We start from the raw sequence: 21,729 nt of genomic DNA, 5'->3' as shown, positions 1-21,729 counted from the left end.
TTCGGGAGGATTGCATGTATGTAGCACAGCCCACCCCATTATCTGTGCATCTAACATAATGGACAGGAAATCAGGCGGGCTCTGTTACATATGTACGATTACCCCTATATGATTTTGTTCTATTTACTGCACCTAAGCAATCAGAAAATTTTAGAATGCTGATTAATTTATAAATACTATCTGACAAAGTTCAAGTCTTAGCAAAATTTATATGTTGCTTATATTACAACACAGCGGTACAGCTAACTCCAGAATTATTCAGACACACAAAGATAGATTTCCAAGAAGCCTCTGGAGGAAAGTTGCCACTGCCAGCAAAGGTTAAGTGTCCCATGGTAATTGTGCCAGATGCTGGAAGCTGCATTTGTTCTTAAGCAAGTGACACAATTTCTACTTTGCTACTACAAATTTTCTGATCATCACTTGGGAAGGTTCACAGATACCTAAAGCTGTGACTAACTTTTGAGCCACTTCACATATGCAGCTGTTTCAGTTTTGTTGCCAATGATCTGATTTCATGCCAGTTATAAGGCAACAGCAGATCCTCACATATTTCAGAACTGTTTGAACTGCAATATGAACAAGGCCAATTTGGCAAACTTTAATAACCTAGATCTCCTAATTAGCACTTTACTAAGTGCATACTAAGCCTATTTGAAGGATCATTCTCATAAGCAAAAAAATCAAGAGACATTTTGTATTAGGTGCAGACTCACATTAATAGAACAGCCAAGCAGTGACCCACATCTTAATGCCTTTTGGATGATCTTAAAGAGGTTGCTTGGTGCTTTATTTAATTCATACCACTCAGAAATTCCTCCTGTAAAATCTTCAAACCCTTCAGTGGTGGATCCTCCAGATAGTGCTTCATATGATCCATTTAACCTGGAAAAACAGGCATATCTCAATTAGTCCATCTGACTGAACTGAATGGTGCGTTTCAGCCCATTATATGAAACCTGCTTCCCACCAAAGAAAGTGGAATTCAGCAGGAAGCAGCAGAAAAAAAAAATCACGCAACTGAAGATACCTGCCAATACAGTATACAATATTAACTTAAGTGGCTATTGGATGGGGTGGTGGGGAATCCACAGAAGGGGAGATTCTAGATTTTCGTGTGGGATCCAGAAGAGCACTTTTACCTCCTTCATCCCCCACATGGAAGTGTAAAATTAAAGTTAAAACCACGCCTATTTGGGCTTAATCAGGACCTAGATCATCTTTCTATTATCTTCACCTAGCAGGAAAGCTACTGCAGCTTCTTGCTCAAGTCATCGAGTTAAAATTGTAGTTGAGTCCCAATGATGCTGTCAGGACCAGACAACTATATGCAAAAAAAAAAGTATCCATCCGCTTTGGGTAAGTGTTCTTGCCATCTGCTCAACTGAGCTAGTTAAAATGCAAAATGCTCAGCCCCTAATGGCTCTATGATGGGTAAATCACCGAAGCAATTTTAACTGACCACCTATCCTGTTTCCACTCACCCGAATGATTTTAACTGACCAGCCATCCTGTTTCCGCCAGGTGGGCAACGTTATTGTCACTCCCAAACTTCAGCAGCCTGTTTTATTATGGTGGACATCACAGCCATGGCCAATCTCGCCTTAACCTGTTCCAGCAGGGGTACTGGACAGCAATCAATTACAGGAATCCTGGAAGATGTTTCCTTTCCCTTCCAGCTACCAACTTTAACAACCTGACTGTTATCTTACCTGAAATCAGCTAATTCAGCACAAACCAAGGACAGAAACTAGAACCTAACACTTGTATGCCAATGTCACCCAAGCTCACTGCATCCTTGATTGATCCCAAACTTTCTAACTGACAATTAAGATTTATATAAGCAGAAATTTCCTCCAGCTTTCTGTTGACAAAATGGGAGATATCCTCTGCAACTCCCACCAGCACCTATATGCCATTAACCTCCCCAGCTATCAACTTAGATAAGTCCAGAGATGAATAACCATGACATACTACTCAACCAAGTTCAGTTTCCTCTCCTGTGTCTGATCATAATGAAAATAACCCATTTTCCACCTCCAACATTACAAACCTCTGCATCAATCTACCCAACTGCTGCTGAATCCGAACATCCTTGTCTGCTTAGAATGGGATTTTTCTAACGCTCTTCTTACTGGCCTCCACCATCCACAACTACAACTTAATCAAAATGCCATCACCTACGTCATCATTTGCACCAAATCCTGCACTCCCAGTGCCATTGACCTTGCCAAGGTTCACTTTCTCCCCATGGCTCAGCAAATCAATTTCAAGAACCTCATCCTTACCTTGAAATCTCTCATTGGCTTCGCCTCACCCTACCTCAACAATTGCACCCTCCAATACAACTCCACATGTTCTTTAAACACCAGATTATTCACTGCACTTCCCTCTGTTCCACCATCAGCAACTATGCCCATGATTTCCAGAACACCCTCCTTCAACATCTCTACTTTACCATCTACCCACTTTGAAAAAGTCTCTACAAACCTTTCTTTTTGACAGTTTTTGCTTTCTGCAACACCTGCCAGCTATGCCCCCACCTTTGTGCTTCTCTTCCCTGCGCATGATGTCTATCTCGTGCTGTGTCCTGTGAAGGACATTGAGCCACCTTTCTCATCAGAAGTACTATAAAGGATTAAGTGGTTGCCGTTGTCTGGCTCAGTAACAGCAGATTCTTGGTGTTAGCCTAATAGGATGCCAAAGATAGTTATCCACTTATTGGGGGCAGAGAGTTACAAATATTAAAAACAAATGCACAATGTAAAAAAATGTTAAGACTGAAATCACCATTTCCACATACAGATAAGAAAGGATAATGGCCATGATGGACTTACTTCGAGTAGGCTTTCTCCAGCAGAGCACTCCAGAACTCATTTCCGGATGCTGAGTGCACAAACATCAGCTCATCATCCTTTGTGGGCAACCTGTCATCGATCACCACATCCACCCATTCACCGTACTGCCAGAACTGATCAAGAACATCAAGAGATTATTTACAGAACTCGCACCTCCCAAAAAGGACCAACAAGTGAAATTAAATTCAGACATTTTTGACAGGTCTCAGATTCAAATCTTTTCAATTTAGCAATCCTCTACACTGACAGTGCTCCAATTGGGGCTGCTTTTGTTAGAACAGAAGAGATTTCAAAGTGTTTAAAATTATCAAAGGATTCACATAATTGATAAAAACAGACTCTTTTCAGTGATTTATGGGTCCAGAATGAGTGGCATAGAAACAAGGGGAATAAAATGATATGGATTGGATATATGGTGCATAGATGGTAGGACTACTGCTCAGAGGACAGACAGTAACAGACTGGTTGGCCAAACGGCCTGCTTCTGTGTTCTAACTCCTATATCACTTGCCCTCCTGCAAATGTATGCACCCAGCTACCAGTTTGCCCTCCCTCTCAATATGGTTTCCCAGTCCTTGCTCCCTTCACTCAGTCTCCCCTCTTATCCTCCCTCCACTCTCTCCTTACTCCTCCTATTGCCTCTTTCCCCACCATGTACACCCAAAATTCCAATATACGCTTCTGATGAGTGGCTCCTTTAACTCCCAGCAGGATTGGAGTTTTGAATTTCCCCACACCTCCACCCAACAGTAAAACGTAAAAGAGTGATGAGATTTACCCGGAAATGGAAGATTCCTGCATAATCAGCATCAAAGTCCTGTTCACTGGGGACAACCCGGCACAGGACATTATTATTCAGGGTCAACGATGCAATAGCAGCCAAAAGCCAGCAGTCACCTATAAAGAAAACCAGTAAGTAATCACAGTGTCATTCCACTTTTATATTCCCCAATCAATGCAAATACATACATCCAGATGCCAAGGTTTATTTATTTCAAAGTCCTGGAAGTTTCCTAAAGTAGAATGCCAGAGATTCAGGCATTTGTGTATGTACAGTTGGAAGAAGTGGGAACGATGGGACCAGAAACTGTGGTGGTGGGGGGGGGGGGGGGGGGTGCAGGAAAGAGACAATAAAAAGATATTGGCGACTGTGCCTCTTAGTGGTTTAAAAACAAGGGAGAGAACATTCTTTGCTTGTCTTTAGGCAGCTGACTATCCATAACCAGTTCAGTTGTTTTCTTACCCCCTGTAAGCTCCTCCAGCCCCACAACGCTCCAAGATATCGGTGCTCCTTTTAATTCTGGCCTCTTGAGCATCCTTGATTTTAATCGCTCAACCATTGGTGGTCACACTTTCAGTTGCCTAGGCCCCGAGCTCTGGAATACCCTCCTTTATCTGTCTGTCTACCTGGCTTTCCTCCTTTAAAGACACTCCTTAAAACTTACCTCTTTGACCAAGCTTTTTGTCATCTGACCTAACAACTCCTATGTGGATCAGTGTCATATTTCATTTTATAATGCTCCTGTGAGGTACCCGGGACATTTTACATTTTATTATGTTAAAGGCACAATAAAAATATTGCTGTCGTTGAGTTGAAAGTTGCAGTTGTATTCAGTTTCCCCACATCAATAAGCCCACCATTAGCAATACACACAGCTGGTTGTGAAGGTTGTACCTGTGTAAACAGTACGCAGTATACACTCTGAACACACAAGAACAGCTTGTCCTGAGAGAGAAGTGTGTGCAGGCACAGGATAATTCTTAAAGGTCCTTGACATGGGGCAGAGAAGCTGATCAAAGCAGTCTGGTGATCTTTCCTTCATTTGCTTACATAACAAAAGCAGCTATTACATTTCAAACTAATTCATTGAGGCTTATTCTGCAAACCGGTGCTCCCATTGAGAGCCATTCTCACAAGGAGTAGAGTTTGGAGAATCAGGCTACAATGTTGCAACTGTCTCTTACTCATGCTCCCTCTGTGTATGACTTCAATGAAACACATGATTACCCCTTTCAATGTTTAGTACTTTGGAAGATGCTATATTAACTGCATTCTTGCCTTTTCTGGGGAAACAGCACTGACCAAATAAATGCCAGGATGTGGTAATGGGAGTGTAAAAATTCGGATACGGGCACATTTTTGGTGAGAGTGCAGCTCAACAGGATATGTGCCTAACCACTGCTTTTTTTTTTGTCATGTTTGTACTTTGGGCCAGGTTGTTCTATTTTTCTGTCAATTAACACCCTCTCTGCACTAACGCCTTATCGTTCAGCACACCATTAACATACCGTTTGCCTTCGCTCCATGACCTTCTAGTCAGTTATTCTCTGTGACCTTATCCTATCAACACTTTCTCTTCGGTTATCTCTTGCCCCACCCCCACTTTATTTGCTTCAAACCTATTACATTTCTCGCCTCTGCCAGTTCTGACGAAGGCTCACTGACCTGAAACGTTAACTCTGCTTCTCTCTCCACAGATGCTGCCAGACCGGAGTATTTCCAGCATTTCTTGTTTTTATATCTGCTGGACTTATAGCACTTGGGTGTCTCCAATAATTTTATTAGATATATTTAGTGAAGTACTTACGGAAGTTCACAGTCACAGAGCAGAATACCAGGAGACAAATAAGAAAATAAAAGAGGTGGACGGTGATTTAATACACTGAATCACCCACACCCAATTTCCATTCACATTTTACATAAGTAGCAAGAAGTTCTCATGTCCAGCAACAACTGGCATTTATGTAGAGGTTTTAATGTGGCAAATGTTCCACTCTGCTTTGCAGAGGAGAAATGGATACCAAAAATGAAAAAAATTAGGAGAGATGACCAGAAGCCTAGTTGACAAAAAATATATTTTCCGATCCGCAGGGACGGACGGATTAGTTTAGGGACCGACCTCCAGAGAGTAGGGCAGAGACAGGTGAAGGCTCTACCATCAATGGTTGGGGTGGGGGGGGGGGGGGGTGCACAGGGTAAATGGATGCTTTTATAAATGAAACTAGTGTTACATTCAGCACAACAGATACCATCCAATGCAAACAGTCTGCTCAAGTTAAAATACTACTGAGAAAACCCTTGAGCCAAAATGTACTGAACTGCCTCCCTGTCCCACAAGCTGGAAATCATTCCAGAAGGGAACAGAGTGAAAGCCTGTCTATTGATAGAAAATATTGGAAGTCTCCAGTTATTTTGGAAACTTAATATTGCCCAAACCTGCACTAACAAAGATCCTAAGTTAGTACGGAGACATGTTTTTGTACTAAAGGTTTATGTAGTCATGCATTTTATTTAGAGTCTGAACCCTTCAATGATTTGTATTTAATGCATTTGAAAATACAGATATTCATTACATAGTGAAAACAAAGAAAAAAAAGACACAAAATTCCAGGAGTGTTGAATGACAGGACCAGGAATTTGAGGCAGAATCTGGTTACACAAGGATTCCACAATGCTTGCAATGACCTCTAAATTTTGTTTGGAGAGGTGGGGTGGGTGGGTGGGTGGGTCACTGGCAGATCTACCAACACTCCCTACATCAAGCAAGCACATCTGGCAGAGCTCCTGAGCTATCCCAAGAATACCACTCTTTAATGGCATCAGCAGAACTCGCTCCTCAAGTAGCCCCAAACCTTTAGTTTAGTTTAGAGATACAGCACTGAAACAGGCCCTTCGGCCCACCGAGTCTGTGCCGACCATCAACCACCTATTTATACTAATCCTACACTAATCCCGTATTCCTACCACATCCCCACCTGTCCCTATATTTCCCTACCACCTACCTACACTAGGGGCAATTTATAATGGCCAATTTACCTATTAACCTGCAAGTCTTTTGGTGTGTGGGAGGAAACCGGAGCAGACACAGGGAGAACTTGCAAACTCCACAGGCAGTACCCGGAATTGAACCCGGGTCGCTAGAGCTGTGAGGCTGCGGTGCTAACCACTGCGCCACTGTGCCGCCCTACTACAGAAAGGTAATTAATTTTGGGAGGGACTCAATTAAGATCTTCAATAGGCCTACATGCTCCATCGAGAACAGAAGACTAGAGACGATACTTTTTCGCGGGACTGGAGAGGCTTCCCCTCTGTTGTTAGAATGATATTGTGGCACTCCGACAGTCTAAATGGCAATTTGGGGAAGGTGATGAAGTGCCCTTGCAGGCGCCATTTTACCACCCTGTCCACACAAACAGACTCAGCATTGCAATTTGAGATGCCCTCTGCAACTATCGGCTTTGGCAGATGGGGGTTCCACTCTACTGCACTTACACCAGCAGAGCAAGCCCTCAGGAACCTCAGGGCCTAAGGGGCTGAAATTCCAATCTTTTTTGGAACAAAATTGGGGATTTTATGGCACCTCGGGTGGAATGTGAGGCACAAGTCAGATATGGCAAGAGTTACATTTTTACTAAATTGCAGTAAATTGCTGGCAGTAGGTGTGCCAATCCCCAAGGCAGTGCCGGTTAATGGTGTCCCAGGGTTTAAACAAGAATTTCACCAGGCACAAAGCCTGTAAAAAAGGATAAGTCAAGTTCGGTAAAGGCTGAAGCCAGAGGCTTTGAATCTCGCTAAAATTTTGTTTGAAGCTTCAATTTTGAGCTTCCCGGTAGGAAAATCTCAGATTTGCTGCAAGTTATCTTACAGCAATTTCAAGCAAGGAAATATTTTACATATATAAAATAAAAATAGAAAATGCTAGAAATATTCAGACCAGGCAGCAGCTGTGGAGAGAGAAACAAAGAGTTAATGTTTCAAGTCAATAACCTTTTGTCAGAACTGGTAAAACAGGTTTTAAGCAATTACAAAAGGTAGGGAAAGTGGGTGGGGAGAAGAGGGGGAAGAACAAAAGGGAAGGTCTGTGATAGGGTGGAAGGTAGGACAGATTACATAACAGGGCGAATGATGCAATGTGGCATAAGATGGCTGCTTAGCGAGAGAATGGTTCAGTAAATAAGTACTGAAAAAACTCAAGATGTTTGGAGGTCAGTTTGCACCAGATGTAAAAACAAAAAGTTCTCATCACAAAAGTTGTTTATTTCATATATACATTTCTTTTAACCACTGTTTTTACTCTGACACCTGCAGGTTAGGGACGTCAGTGTTCTTCACTATGCGGTGGTATCATGATACTTCATTTCTGGCAGGGCCATTGTGCTGCTTGTACTTCAAGTCCAAACATACATTTGGGCCTTTTCACTTTTTAATCATCATTGACTTATATCCTCCACCCCTCATTTTTCTCCCCAGTCTGGCTGGGCCATGTGCCAACTGTGACAGATATAGGTGACCAACTTCTCAGGCCTGTCACATTGGCATAATTTCTACCAGTTGGTTCAGAGTTATGCAGCGCAAGGGAGGCCCAAATGTTTATAGGTCTTAGCTGCTACTAAAGGCCGGCTACCCGACCCGAAGGGTCGACATGTGTTGGGCTCGGGTCGGGCACGCTCTAACACCACCTCCAGTAAGTGGCTCCAATGTACATGTACCTTTTGGGCTTGAAAGGTGTTTTTGTTGCAGTTATTTTAAGCTTGTGCAGATAAGCAACAAAGTGAAAAAAAAGGAGGTAGGTTAACTGATGGTCAGGTCGGGTGCGGGAAAAATTGAAAGTACTCGGGCCAGGTCGGGCTCAGGCTCGGATGTGGTTCTGTCGGGCTCGGGTCGGGTTTCATTTGCAGGCCCGAGCCGGCCTTTAGCTGCTACCGCTCACACGCCTCTCTCCAAGTTCAGGATGTTAATTTGGAAAACGGTTGCTTTTCTGAGATTGCCTCCACTTTTCTGCTGTAATCCTCCCACTGCAATTTGATTTCAGTTTGTTAATGGCTTTCTTTGTTCAGCCATTGTCACTTTCCCTTTCAAATCCACCATCATCACGGTTTGCCTACACCATGCAGCTTCCCCTCCCCCCACCCCATCACCACAACCACATCAAACTGGCCCCAACGAAAAGCAAGATCAATCTACAAGAGGACTCTACAGTGAGCTTGAAGAACCATAACAAACTCTTCAGATATTGCCTCAGATCTCCACTTTATTTTTCTTCTGCTCTTTTAACATAGAAAATAGGAGGAGTAGGCCATTCAGCCCTTCGAGCCTGCTCCACCATTCATTATGATCATGGCTGATCATCCAACTCAGTAACCTGTTCCCACTTTCCCCACATATCCTTTGATCACTTTCGCCCCAAGAGCTATATCTAACTCCTTCTTGAAAACATACAATGTTTTGGCCTCAACTGCTTTCTGTGGTAGTGAATTCCATAGGCTCACCACTCTCCGGGTGAAGAAACTTCTCCTCATCTCAGTCCTGAAAAGGTTTACCCCGTATCCTTTGACTATGATCCCTGGTTCTGTACTCCATCACCATCGGGAACATCCTTCCAGCACCTACCCTGTCAAGTCTTATTAGAATTTTATAGGTTTCTATGAGATCCCCCCTCACTCTTCTGACCTCCAGCGAATATAATCCTAACCGACTCAATCTCTCCTCATACGTCAGTCCCGCCATCCCAGGAATCAGCCTGGTAAACCTTCACTGCACTCCTTCTATAGCAAAAACATCCTTTCTTGGATAAGGAGACCAAAACTGCACTCAATATTCCCGGTGCGGCCTCACCAAGGCCCTGTATAATTGCAGCAAGACATCCCTGCTCCTGCACTCAAATCCTCTCGCTATGAAGGCCAACATACCATTTGCCTTTTTTATCACCTGTTGCACCTGCATGCTTACCTTCAGCGACTGCTGTACGAGAACACTCAGGTCTTGCTGCATATTCCCCTCTCAGTTTATAGCCGTTGAGATAATAACCTGCCTTCCTATTTTTGCTACCAAAGTGAATAACCTCACATTTATCCACATTATACTGCATCTGCCATGCATTTGCCCACTTACTCAACTTGTCCAAATCACCCTGAAGCCTCTCTGCATCCTCCTCACAACTAACCCTCCCACCCAGTTTTGTGTCACCTGCAAATTTGGAGATATTACATTTAGTTCCCTCATCTAAATCATTCATATATATTGTGACGAGCTGGGGTCCTGGCACCGATCCCTGCTGTACCCGAATAGTCACTGCCTGCCATTCAGAAAAAGACCCATTTATTCCTACTCTTTGTTTCCTGTCTGCCAGCCAATTTTCCATCCATCACAATACACTACCCCCAATCCCATGTGCTTTAAATTTACATGCTAATCTCTTGTGGGATTTTGTCGAAAGCCTTCTGAAAGTCCAAATAAACCACATCCACTGGCTCCCCCTCATGAACTCTACTAGTTACATCCTCGAAGAATTCTAGTAGATTTGTCAAGCATGATTTCCCCTTCATAAATCCATGCCAACTCCGTCCGATTCTACCAATGTTCTCCAAGTGCTCTGCGATAAAATCTTTGATAACGGACTCTAGAATTTTCCCCACTACCGACATCAGGCTGACTGGTCTATAATACCCTGTTTTCTCTCCACCTCCCTTTTTAAATAGTGGGGTTACATTAGCTACCCTCCAATCTGTAGGAACTGTTCCAGAGTCTATAGAATCTTGGAAGATGACCACCAATCCATCCACTATTTCTAGGGCCACTTCCTTAAGTACTCTGGGATGTAGATTATCAGGCCCTGGGATTTAATCGGCCTTCAATCCCATCAATTTCCCCAACACCATTTCTCTACTAATACGGATTTCCTTCAGTTCCTCCCTCTCACTAAACCCTGTGTTCCCCAACATTTCTGGCATGTTATTTGTGTCCTCCTTTGTGAAGACAGATCCAAAGTATGCATTTAGTCGGTCAGGCATTTCTTTGTTCCCCATAATAAATTCCCCTGTTTGACTGTAAGGGACCTACATTTGTCTTCACCAATCTTTTTCTCTTCACATACCTATAAAAACTTTGAGTCAGTTTTTATGTTCCCCGCAAGCTTACTCTCGTTCTCTATTTTCCCATTCTTAATCAATCCCTTGGTCCTCCATTGCTGAATTCTAAACTGCTCCCAATCCTCAGGTCTGTTGTTTTTTTCTGGCAAATTTGTATGCTTCTTCCTTGGATCTAATGCTATCTCTAATTTCCCTTGTAAGCCATGGTTTGACTACCTTTCCTGTTTTACTTTTGCACCAGACAGGAACAAACAATTGTTGCAGTTCATCCATGCACTCTTTGAATGTTTGCCATTGCCTATCCACGGTCATCCCTTTAAGTAACGTTTCCCAATCCATCATAGCCAACTCGTGCCTCATACCTTTGTAGTTTCCTTTATTAAGATTCAGGACCCTAGTCTCAGAATCAACCACGTCACTCTCCATCACGATGAAGAATTCTATCATATTATGGTCGCTCATCCCCAAGGGGTCTCGCACAACTAGATTGTCAATTATTCCTCTCATTACACAATACCCAGTCTAGGCTGGCCTGTTCTCTAGTTGGTTCAACGTATTGGTCCAGAAAACCATCCTGTAAACACCCCATGAATTCCTCCTCGACGGTATTGTGACTAATTTGATTTGCCCAATCTATATGCAGATTAAATTCACCCATAATTATTGATGTTCCTTTATCGCATGCGTTTCTAATTTCCTGTTTCATGCCATTCTCAACATCACTACTACAGTTGTGGGGGGGGGGGGTCTATATACAACCCCCACTAACATTTTTTGCCCCTTAGTGTTTCTCAGCTCCACCCATACAGATTCCACATAGTCAGAGCTAATATCCTTCCTCAATATTGCATTAATTTCCTCTTTAACCAGCAATGCAACTCCACCGCCTTTCACTTTTTGTCTGTCCTTCCTAAATACTGAATACCCCTGGATGTTCATTTCCCATCCCTGGTCACCCTGCAGCCAACTATATCATACCTGTTTACATCTATTTGCACAATTAATTCATCCACTTTATTGCAAATGCTCCACACATTAAGGGACAAAGCCTGAAGGCTTGTCTTTTTAGCATTACTTGTCCCCTTCCCATTACTTTACACTGTGGCCCTGTTTGATTATGGCCCTTGATTTCTCTGCCGATCACTTTTCTTATTCCCCTTACTGTCTTTTGTTCTTGTCCTTGATCCCTCCCCCCCCTCTGACTCCTTGCAAAGGTTCCCATCCCCCTGCCATTTTAGTTTAAACCCTCCCCAACTACTCTAGCAAATACTCCCCCTAGGACATCAGTCCCAGTCCTGCCCAGGTGTAACCCGTCCAATTTGTACTGGCCGCACCTCCCCCACAACCGGTCCCAATGTCCTAGGAATCTAAAACACTCCCCCTCAAACGATGTCTTCAGCCACATAGTCATCAGATATATCCTGCTATTTCTACTCTGACTAGCACGTGGCACTGGTAGTAATTTTTGTTTTATTCATTCATGAGATGTGGGCGTCGCTGGCCAGGCCAGCATTAATTGCCCATCCCTAACTGTCCTTGACAAAGTGGTGCTGAGCTGCCTTCTTGAACCGCTGCAGTCCATGTGGGGTAGATACACCCACAGTGCTGTTAGGAAGGGAGTTCCAGGATTTTGACCCAGCGACAGTGAAGCAGCAACGATATAGTTCCAAGTCAGGCTGGTGTGTGACTTGGAGGGGAACTTGCAGGTTGTGGTGTTCCCATGTATTTGCTGCCCTTGTCCTTCTCGTTGGTAGAGGTCACGGGTTTGGAAGGTGCTGTCTAAGGAGCCTTGCTGCATTGCATCTTATGGATGGTACACACTGCGGTCATTGTGCGTCGGTGGTGAAGGGAGTGAATGTTTGTAGATGGGGTGCCAATCAAGCGGGCTGCTTTGTCCTGGATGGTGTCGAGCTTCTTGAGTGTTGTTGGAGCTGCACCCATCCAGGCAAGTGGAGAGTATTCCATCACACTCCTGACTTGTGCCTTGTAGATGGTGGACAGGCTCTGGGGAGTCAGGAGGTGAGTTACTCGCCTCAGGATTCCTAGCCTCTGACCTGCTCATGTAGCCACGGTATTTATATGGCTACTCCAGTTTGGTTTCTGGTCAATGGTAGCCCCTAGGATGTTAGTAGTGGGGGATGCAGCGCTGGTAATGCTGTTGAATGTCAAGGGGAGATGGTTAGATTCTCTCTTGTTGGAGTTGGTCATTGCCTAGCACTTGCCACTTATCAGCCCAAGCCTGGATATTGTCCAAGTCTTGCTGCATTTCTATACGGACTGCTTCAGCATCTGAGGAGTCACGAATGGTGCTGAACATTGTGCAATCATCAGCGAACATCCCCACTTCTGACCTTGTAATTGAATGAAGCAGCTGAAGATGGTTGGGCTGAGGGCACTACCCTGAGGAACTCCTGCAGTGATGTCATGGAGCTCAGATGATTGATTGATCTCGAACAACCACAACCATCTTCCTTTGTGCTAGGTATGACACCGGCCAGCGGAGGGTTTTCCCCGATTCCCATTGACCTCAGTTTTGCTTGGACTCCTTGATGCCATACTCAGTCAAATGCTGCCTTGATGTCAAGGGCAGTCACTCTCACCTCAGCTCGAGTTCAGCTCTTTTGTCCATGTTTGAACCAAGGCTGTAATGAGGTCAGGAGCAAAGTGGCCTTGGCAGAACCCAAACTGAGCATCACTGAGCAGGTTATTGCTAAGCAAGTGCCACTTGATGGCACTGTTGATGACACCTTCCATCACTTTACTGATGATTGAGAGTAGGCTGATGGGGCGGTAATTGGCCGGGTTGTGTGTACAGGACATACCTGGGCAATTTTCCACATTGCAGGGTAGATGCCAGTGTTGTAGCTGTACTGGAACAACTTGGCTAGGGGCACGGCAAGTTCTGGAGCACAGGTCTTCAGTACTATTGCCGGAATATTGTCAGGCCCATAGCTTTTGTAATATCCAGTGCCTTCAGTCGTTTCTTGATATCACACGGAGTGAATCGAATTAGCTGAATTCTGGCATCTGTAATGCTGGGGACTTCAGGAGGAGGCGGAGATGGATCATCAACTCAGCACTTCTGGCTGAAGATTATTGCAAATGCTTCAGCCTTATCTTTCGCACTGATGTGCTGGGCTCCCCCCATCATTGAGGATGGGGATATTTGTGGAGCCACCTCCTCCAGTTAGTTGTTTAATTGTCCACCACCATTCATGGCTGGACGTGGCAGGACTGCAGAGCTTAGATCTGATCCGTCGGTTATGGGATCGCTTAGCTCTGTCTATTGCATGCTGCTTATGCAGTTTGGCATGCAAGTAGTCCTGTGTTGTAGCTTCACCAGGTTGACATCCTCATTTTGAGGTATGCCTGGTGCTGCTCCCGGCATGCCCTCCTGCAGTCTTCATTGTACCAGGCTTGGTCTCCTGGCTTGATGATAATGGTAGAGCGGGGGATATGCCGGGCCATGAGGTTACAGACTGTGGTTGAGTACAAATCTGCGGCTGATGGCCCACAGCGCCTCATGAATGCCCAGTTTTGCATCGCCAGATCTGTTAAAAATCTATCCCATTTAGCACAGTGGTAGTGCCACACAGCACGATGGAGGGTATCCTTAATGTGAAGGCGGGACTTTGTCTCCACAAGGACTGTGCGGTGGTCACTCCTACCAATACGATCATGGACAGATGCATCTGCAGCAGGAAGATTGGTGAGGACAAGGTAAAGTATGTTTTCCCCTCTTGTTGGTTCCCTCACCACCTGCCGCATACCCAGTCTGGCAGTTATGTCCTTTAGGACTCGGCCAGTAGTGTTGCTACCGAGCCACTCTTGGTGATGGACATTGAAGTCCCCCTCCCAGAGCACATTTTGTGCCCTCGCCACCCTCTGTGCTTCCTCCAAGTGCTGTTCAACATAGAGGAGTACTGACTCATCAGTTGAGGGAGGGCTGTAGCTGGTAATCAGCAGGAGGTTTCCTTGTCCATGTTTGATCTGATGCCATGAGACTTCATGAGGTCCAGAGTCGATGCTGAGGACTCCCAGGGCAACTCCCTCCCTACTGTAGACCGCCGTGCCACCACCTCTGCTGGGTCTGTCCTGCCGGTGGGACAGGACATACCCGAAGATGGTGATGGCAGTGTCTGGGACATTGGCTGTAAGGTATGATTCCGTGAGTATGACTGTCAGGCTGTTGCTTGACTAGTCTGTGGGACAGCTCTCCCAACTTTGGCACAAGCCCTCAGATGTTAGCAAGGAGGACTTTGCAGGGTTGACAGGGCTGGGTTTGCTGTTGTCGTTTCCGGTGCCTAGGTCAATGCCCGGTGGTCCGTCCGGTTTCATTCCTTTTTATTAACTTCGTAGCAGTTAGGTACAACTGAGTGGCTTGCTAGGCCATTTCAGAGGGCATGTAAGAGTTAACCACATTGCTGTGGGTCTGGAGTCACATGTAGGCCAGACTAGTAAGGACAGCAGATTTCCTTCCCTAAAGGACATTAGCGAATCAGATGGGTTTTTACAACAATTGACAATGGTTTCACGGCCATCATTAGACTAGCTTTTAATTCCAGGTTTATTAATTAAATTCAAATTCCACCTTCTGCTGTGGTGGGATTTGAACCCATGTCCCCAGAGCAATACCCTGGGTCTCTGGGTTACTATGAAGGGTCACTGACCCGAAACGTTAACTCTGCTTCTCTTTCCACAGATGCTGCCAGACCTGCTGAGTGGTTCCAGCATTTCTTGTTTTTATCTCTGGGTTACTAGCCCAGTGATAATACCACTACACCACCACCTCCCCGGGGATGGGGAGTAATCCTGAGATCACTACCTTTGAGGTCCTACTTTTCAACTTACTTCCTAACTTGCTAGATTCTGCTTTTAGGACCTCATCTTTCTTTTTAAAAACGTACGTCATTTGTACCAATGTGTACCACGACCACTGGTTGTTCACCCTTCCCCTTCAGAACGTCCTGTAACCACTCAGACATCCTTGACCCTAGCACCACAGAGGCAATATACCATCCAGCAGTCTCTTTTGCGGCCACAGAAACGCCTATCTATTCCCCTTACAACTGAATCCTCTAGAACTATTGCATTCCCACACTTTTTACTCCTCCCTGTGCAGCAGAGCCAACCATGATGCAACAAATTGGGCTGTTGCTGCTTTCCCCTAAAAAAGGGGGCTAAAAGGGAACCCCAGACCTGTTTCTCACCTAGTCGTAACACTGGGCAAATGGCAAGACATTGTGTTGTAACTGTGAATGCATAAAATCACTAACAAATTCAGCATGAGGGAAACTGGTTCATATCATGGAACCATCTTGTCTAGGAGCAGTTCTAGAATATAAACTAGCTATGACTTTACAGATCAGATTTCACTTTCATCTGAAATTTTCATCTCAACAGCAAATCTATTTTGTAAACTAAACTTCATGGCAATTGTTCTCTGATCCCTTTATCCATCTAGCCCGCAGTGGTACATTACCAATAACCATGAATCCCAGAAAAATGAGCTTCATTGGATTTCTAGCTCAATAGGAGGCTAGCCATCACACCAGCTTTCAAATAGGAACTGAAAGAACAGAACTAAAGAATATAATGTGGGCGAGGCTTGGATCAGTGCTAGTTCTCGACATTAGGAGAAGGATCAAATGAAGTAATTTGCCTTTACAAAACAAAAAGGCCATTTATATCCTCTTGTTCTGTACCTGGTCAAACCTGCTTTGTCATTCACCTGCTTTACTTTATATTTAAATCAGACCTGCCTAAATCAAATTACTTCAATCTATTTTTGCTTTTAGATAAGGTGAGGCAGTGTGTCAGATGAAGTTAGAAAGAAAAATTACAAAATACAAGCAGAAAATGCTGGAAATGCACAGCAGAGCAATCAGTACATGAAAGAGGAAGACAGGCTAGCATTCTGGGTGCAAACTGATCAGACCTCAACCTTGTTTCCTTATTTTAGATCATGTTTATTCATCCACTCTATACTTCCCGTTGTTACTCCATGTCAGTAAGCATAACTGCTGTTGGTCTTTGTGACCTTAAGCAAAGTGTAAACATCAAGATCCCCGTGAACTGCATTAATACGAGGAGACTGATGTGAATAGAACAGCTTTTAAAATGGATGTTGTGAATCAAATTTACTGCAGTAGCAATAAAAGCAAAAAATGGCAGATGCTGGAAATCATAAAAACAGGAATTCTGGAAATACAGGTCAGGCGGCATCTATGGAGAGAATAGATGATTTAAGGGAAAATTTTAACCATACAGCAGAAACTGGACACTTTAAAATTGGCTACGTGACTTACCTGCCAACACCCAGCTGCAACCACTGGGATGGGGGGGGAAAAAAGGAGGGTCCTTCTTTAACTCTGCAGTTTGGGGTTTAATGTCATACAATTTTAAAAGTGGTCAAGCGAAGACAACACGAAAATAACCCAGAGATGGAAGAGGGCCAAACACAAAGTTTTGTACGCTTTCCATTTGGAGCGAAGAGTAGAAAATGGTCCACTGGGTCCTGCAAAAGTTAAGCCTCCCCTTATTGTCCCACAGAACCTTCCGAAAGCCCTTCCCTGACTTAACTTGTTGCCACAACTATTCCTTTGGCACTAGCCAACAGTTTTTTTTGGTCGCTCAAAAATCTGCTCTCGTCCAGAGGACATTTTTGGGTGGCAAGCTGTCCGCTGGCATGTGTTGGAAGACCCGGGTGTTAAAACGGTCCATGTTTCACACTGGTGAGATCAGTGTGCTCTGGGGCTCACTTCTTCAGGCGAGACACTCTGAAGATCTTTCAGCAGTCCCCGCAGCCAACCAAAATTAAATATTAATTTAAACAGAAGCAGCTGGAAGTCATTGGAAAGGAACATCAGGTGAAGGGTATAAGTGGCAGCCAATTCACTATTAGTCATTTTGCACTACTTCCCAAGCTGAATTTCACTGCCTTAACCTTTTAGGTGTATTTACAGTTCTTTCATTCTTTGAATACATCCCACGGGATTTCAATAGGTTTACTTAGTAACAGTTCAGGCCAGTTATCTGCGGTCACTTTATTTCGAATCCCTTCGAATGTTGCCTTACATAAAATTTAAAACCTTGGCTTGTCACTTTCACGTCTCCATCTGAAACCTAAAATCAAATTCAATTATATTTTGGTCACTATTCCCAAGATGTTCCTTTACTGTCAGATTATTAACTAATTGTGGATTGTTACTCATCATTAAATCTAGTATGACCTGTTCTCTTTGTTTGTTCTAAAACACCAAATGGCCTCATAAAAGGTTACTGCACAAAAGTTCATGGTGTTGGGGGTAATATACTAGCATGGGTAGAGGATTGGCTAACTAACAGAAGAGAGAGTCTGGATAAATGGGTAATTTTCAGGTGGCAAACTGTACCTAGCGAGATGCCACAGGGATCAGTGCTGGGGTTTCAACTATTTAAGATCTATATTATTGGATGAAGGGGCTGAGTGTATTGTAGCCAGATTTGCTGACGTTTCAAAGATAGGTAGGAAGCAAGTTGTGAGGAGGACACAGAGTCTTCCAAGAGTATGGACAGGTTAAGTGAGTGGGAAAAAGTTTGGCAGATGGAGTATAATGGGGGGAAAATGTGAGGTTGAGAACTTTGGTGGGAAAAATACAAAAGTAGAATATTTAAATGGAGAGACACTGCAGAATGTAGAGGGGGATCTGGGTGTCCTCGTACAGGAATCACAAAAAGTTAGCATGCAGGTACAGCAAGTAATTAGGAAGGCAAATGGAATGCTAGCCTTTATTGTGAGGAGAATGGAGTATAAAACTAGGGAGGTCTTGCTACAACTGTACAGGGCATTGGCGAGACCACACCTAGAATACAGTGTACAGTTTTGATCTCCTTAATTAATGGGGAATATACTTGCATTGGAGGCAGCTCAGAGAAGGTCCACTAGGTTGATTCCTGGGACGAAGGAGTTGCCTTATGAGGAAAGGTTGAGCAGTTGGGCCTATACACATTGGAATTTAGCAGAATGAGGGGGAAGATCTTATTGAAACATACAAGACTCAGAGGGCTTGAGAGGGTAGATGCTGAGAGGATGTTCCCTGTCATGGGGGAAATCTGGAACTAGGAGTCACAATTTCAAAATAAAGGGTCTCTCATTTAAGATGGGAATGAGGAGGAATTTCTTCTCAGTGCAGTTAATCTCTGGAATTCTCTACCCCAGAGAGCAGTGGAGTCTGTGTCATAGAATATATTCAAGGCTGAGTTAGATAGATTTTTGATCCACATGGGAGTAAAGGATGATTTAGGGGGTGGGGTGATGCTGCAGGCAGGAAAGTAGAGTTCAGGCCACAATCAGATCAGCCATGATCTTTTTGAACAGCGGAGCAGGCTCGAACAGATAAATGGCCTATGCCTGTTCCTATTTCTTCTTCTATTCAGTACTGTAATTTCTATGTAATATTGTTCTCCCTGGAGACATCTTAGAAGTTTATTGACTTTACTATGAGCTGTTCTGCTTCTCCCAATTTATGATAATTAAAATCTCCCATTATAAACTACATTGCATGCTACACCCTTCCCTATTGTCTGTATTTATATATCCACCCCACTACATCATCATCATCAGGAGGTCCTTAGGCAACCCCTAGCAGAGTCTTGCATTCTTTGCTATTTCTTAATTTTGATTCTTGATCATCCCTACTGAAATCCCTACTACTGCTGTATATTAATATTGCTACTCTTCATGAAGTTCTCTGCCTTTTCTAAAGATCATAGAGCCTGGAATATTTATATCTCAATAAATCTACCTTTTAGCCAGCTGTCTCTGTAACAGCTACTGCATCATTTGTGCTTCTAACTTGATTTATTTATTATGCTGTGCGCATTCATGTACAGAACTCATTTAGGTATCTGTCCCCAACCTGCCCATATGCTTTACTGTGCCCTTTCTCATTTTTTGACCCAGTGTAGATTTTCACCGCTCAGCCTTCAAAATTAATTGAAATCGTTCCCCACTCCCCTATTTACTTTATCTGCATGGACACAGGTGCCCCACCCATTTAGGTCATCTTATTTGTACAGCCTTCCCTGGCCACAAAAGTGATCAGAGTCCTTCAGGAACCCTAAACCCTCAACCCTCCCTTCTGCACCAATACTTCCAGCCATGTGGATGGCCAGTATTTGGTCACCTGGAAAGCAATGGTACCATCTGGTACTGTGGATCATGTCTACAAAATATCTCCACGCCCTCAACTATAGTGTCCCTCAATCACATGCCTATTCTTACTATTTTTAATATTTCCTCCATTGGTAACCATTTGCTCCTCAGAATCTTATAGTCACTCATGGTCACCCACTTTCTGTGTCATGATTTTGACCATATTACTGGTATCTAAACAGGTAGACCGATTAAGACAAATCAAGCTCCGTAAATGATCCTTGTTCTACACTCATCTGTTGCTTCCTACACTGTCTACTGATGGTCACCCAGACCCCCTTGCCACTCCTACTGACCAGTGGAATATCTACACCCAAAAATTTAAAAAAAAAAAATTTTCCTCCTGAATGATGCAGAATGTGTGCAGTTGACTCTCAAGCTGCACAATTTTCTGCTCAAGGGAGGTCAAAGATGTAGGTTTTAAGGAGTGTCTTAAGAGGAAACAGAGATAAAGGGGTTTATGGAGGGAATTCCAGAGCCTAGGGCCTAGGCAGCTGAAGGCATGGCCGCTAGTGATGGAGTGGTTAAAACTGGCAATGTGCAAAAGGTGAGAATTGGAGGAGCGCAGATATCTTGGGGGGGGGGGGGGGGTTGTAGGGCTGTCGGAGGTTACAGAGATAGGGAGGGGTGAGGCCATGGAGGAATGTGAAAACAAAGATGAGAATTTTAAAACAGAGGTGTTACTCAACTGGGAGCCAACATAGTTCAGCAAGCACAGGTGTAATGGGTGACCAGAACTTGGAGAGAGTTAGAATACTGGCAGCAGAGTTTTGGATGGGCTTAAGTTTATGGAGGATGGAAGATGGAAGGTCAGCCAGAAAAGCATTGGAATAGTCACCCAGGAGGATATGCCAGTCTAGGAATATCCACATCATGCATGCCACACACATCACACTAGACTTTGATCCTGCCATACCAATTTATATATTCAGGCTCAATAGAAATTCTTTACGTTATTTGAATATTATTGCAATTTTAATTCATCAAATTGTGTGCGCGCACACATTGGGTGGGGGGGGTATGGCGCACACACATACATATGTAGGGCTTTTCCTTTACAGTTTAGTTACCAAAAACAATCCTCACCTCCATGCATCAACTCATTTGCCCAATTACAGCAAATATCTCTTTAGGCTGTTGTTTACCTATCCTGATATGCTCATGGAATTCTTTCTGCATTTCATTCAGTATATTGGAAAATTGTTTGGCGACCACACCCACATTCATTTTGTTCTTGTTTCTCTACTACCTCACCAAGAATAACTACGTGCATCAACTTCATGGAAGCCAAAAAGGGACCAATCTTAACCTTTAAAGTCTCGATTCAAATCATGATCTGACCGTAACGATAGGTGTATATGGTTACATCAATAGTTAATGGATATTTCTGTAGATTTGCACCTGTTTCTGCATTGTAACAATGTACACTGAGTGGAGGGGAACAAAAAGGTCTTTTATAGATTTTTGAAAATAGGGAGAGAAGTGAGGGAAAATAAGGCGGCAGCGCTTCTGAAGGAGGGAACTTGTGACAGGATAGGGAGAAACCCAAAATTTCTGGAGGAGCCACCAAAAGGGGCAAGAAATAGGCTGGTGCTGGAGGACCTGAAGGTTTCAGCAGGGATACAAGATTGAAGGTACTCATGGATGCAGGAAGTGACAAGACTGTGGAAGCCATCAAGGTTAAAAAAAAGGCACAGATCTACTGTTTTGTCATATTTATCTTTTGATTAAATTTACAGATTGATAAACTGGGAAGGGGAAGTTCCAAGTAATTTTAGGACTGATATCGGGAGGGTCCTCTTCATG

The 21,729-nt window shown here is 43.8% G+C and overlaps 1 protein-coding gene across 1 annotated transcript in view; it reads right to left on the bottom strand.

Moving 5' to 3' along the window:
* Positions 1-21,729, bottom strand: part of LOC137376528 (calpain-2 catalytic subunit-like) — an 81,940-nt gene that overhangs the window by 41,312 nt on the left and 18,899 nt on the right. Inside the window, exons 3-5 of the mRNA XM_068045246.1 lie at positions 3,637-3,755; positions 2,838-2,971; positions 717-885 (exon numbers count right to left, since the gene is read on the bottom strand). Coding sequence (XP_067901347.1) covers positions 717-885; positions 2,838-2,971; positions 3,637-3,755 — 422 coding nt within the window. The remainder of the gene's footprint in view (positions 1-716; positions 886-2,837; positions 2,972-3,636; positions 3,756-21,729) is intronic.

Source organism: Heterodontus francisci, chromosome 13, assembly GCF_036365525.1.
Source record: "Heterodontus francisci isolate sHetFra1 chromosome 13, sHetFra1.hap1, whole genome shotgun sequence".
Lineage (NCBI taxonomy): Eukaryota > Metazoa > Chordata > Chondrichthyes > Heterodontiformes > Heterodontidae > Heterodontus > Heterodontus francisci.
Note: the sequence above shows the minus strand (reverse complement) of the source record. Positions and strands in the feature narration are given on the sequence as shown.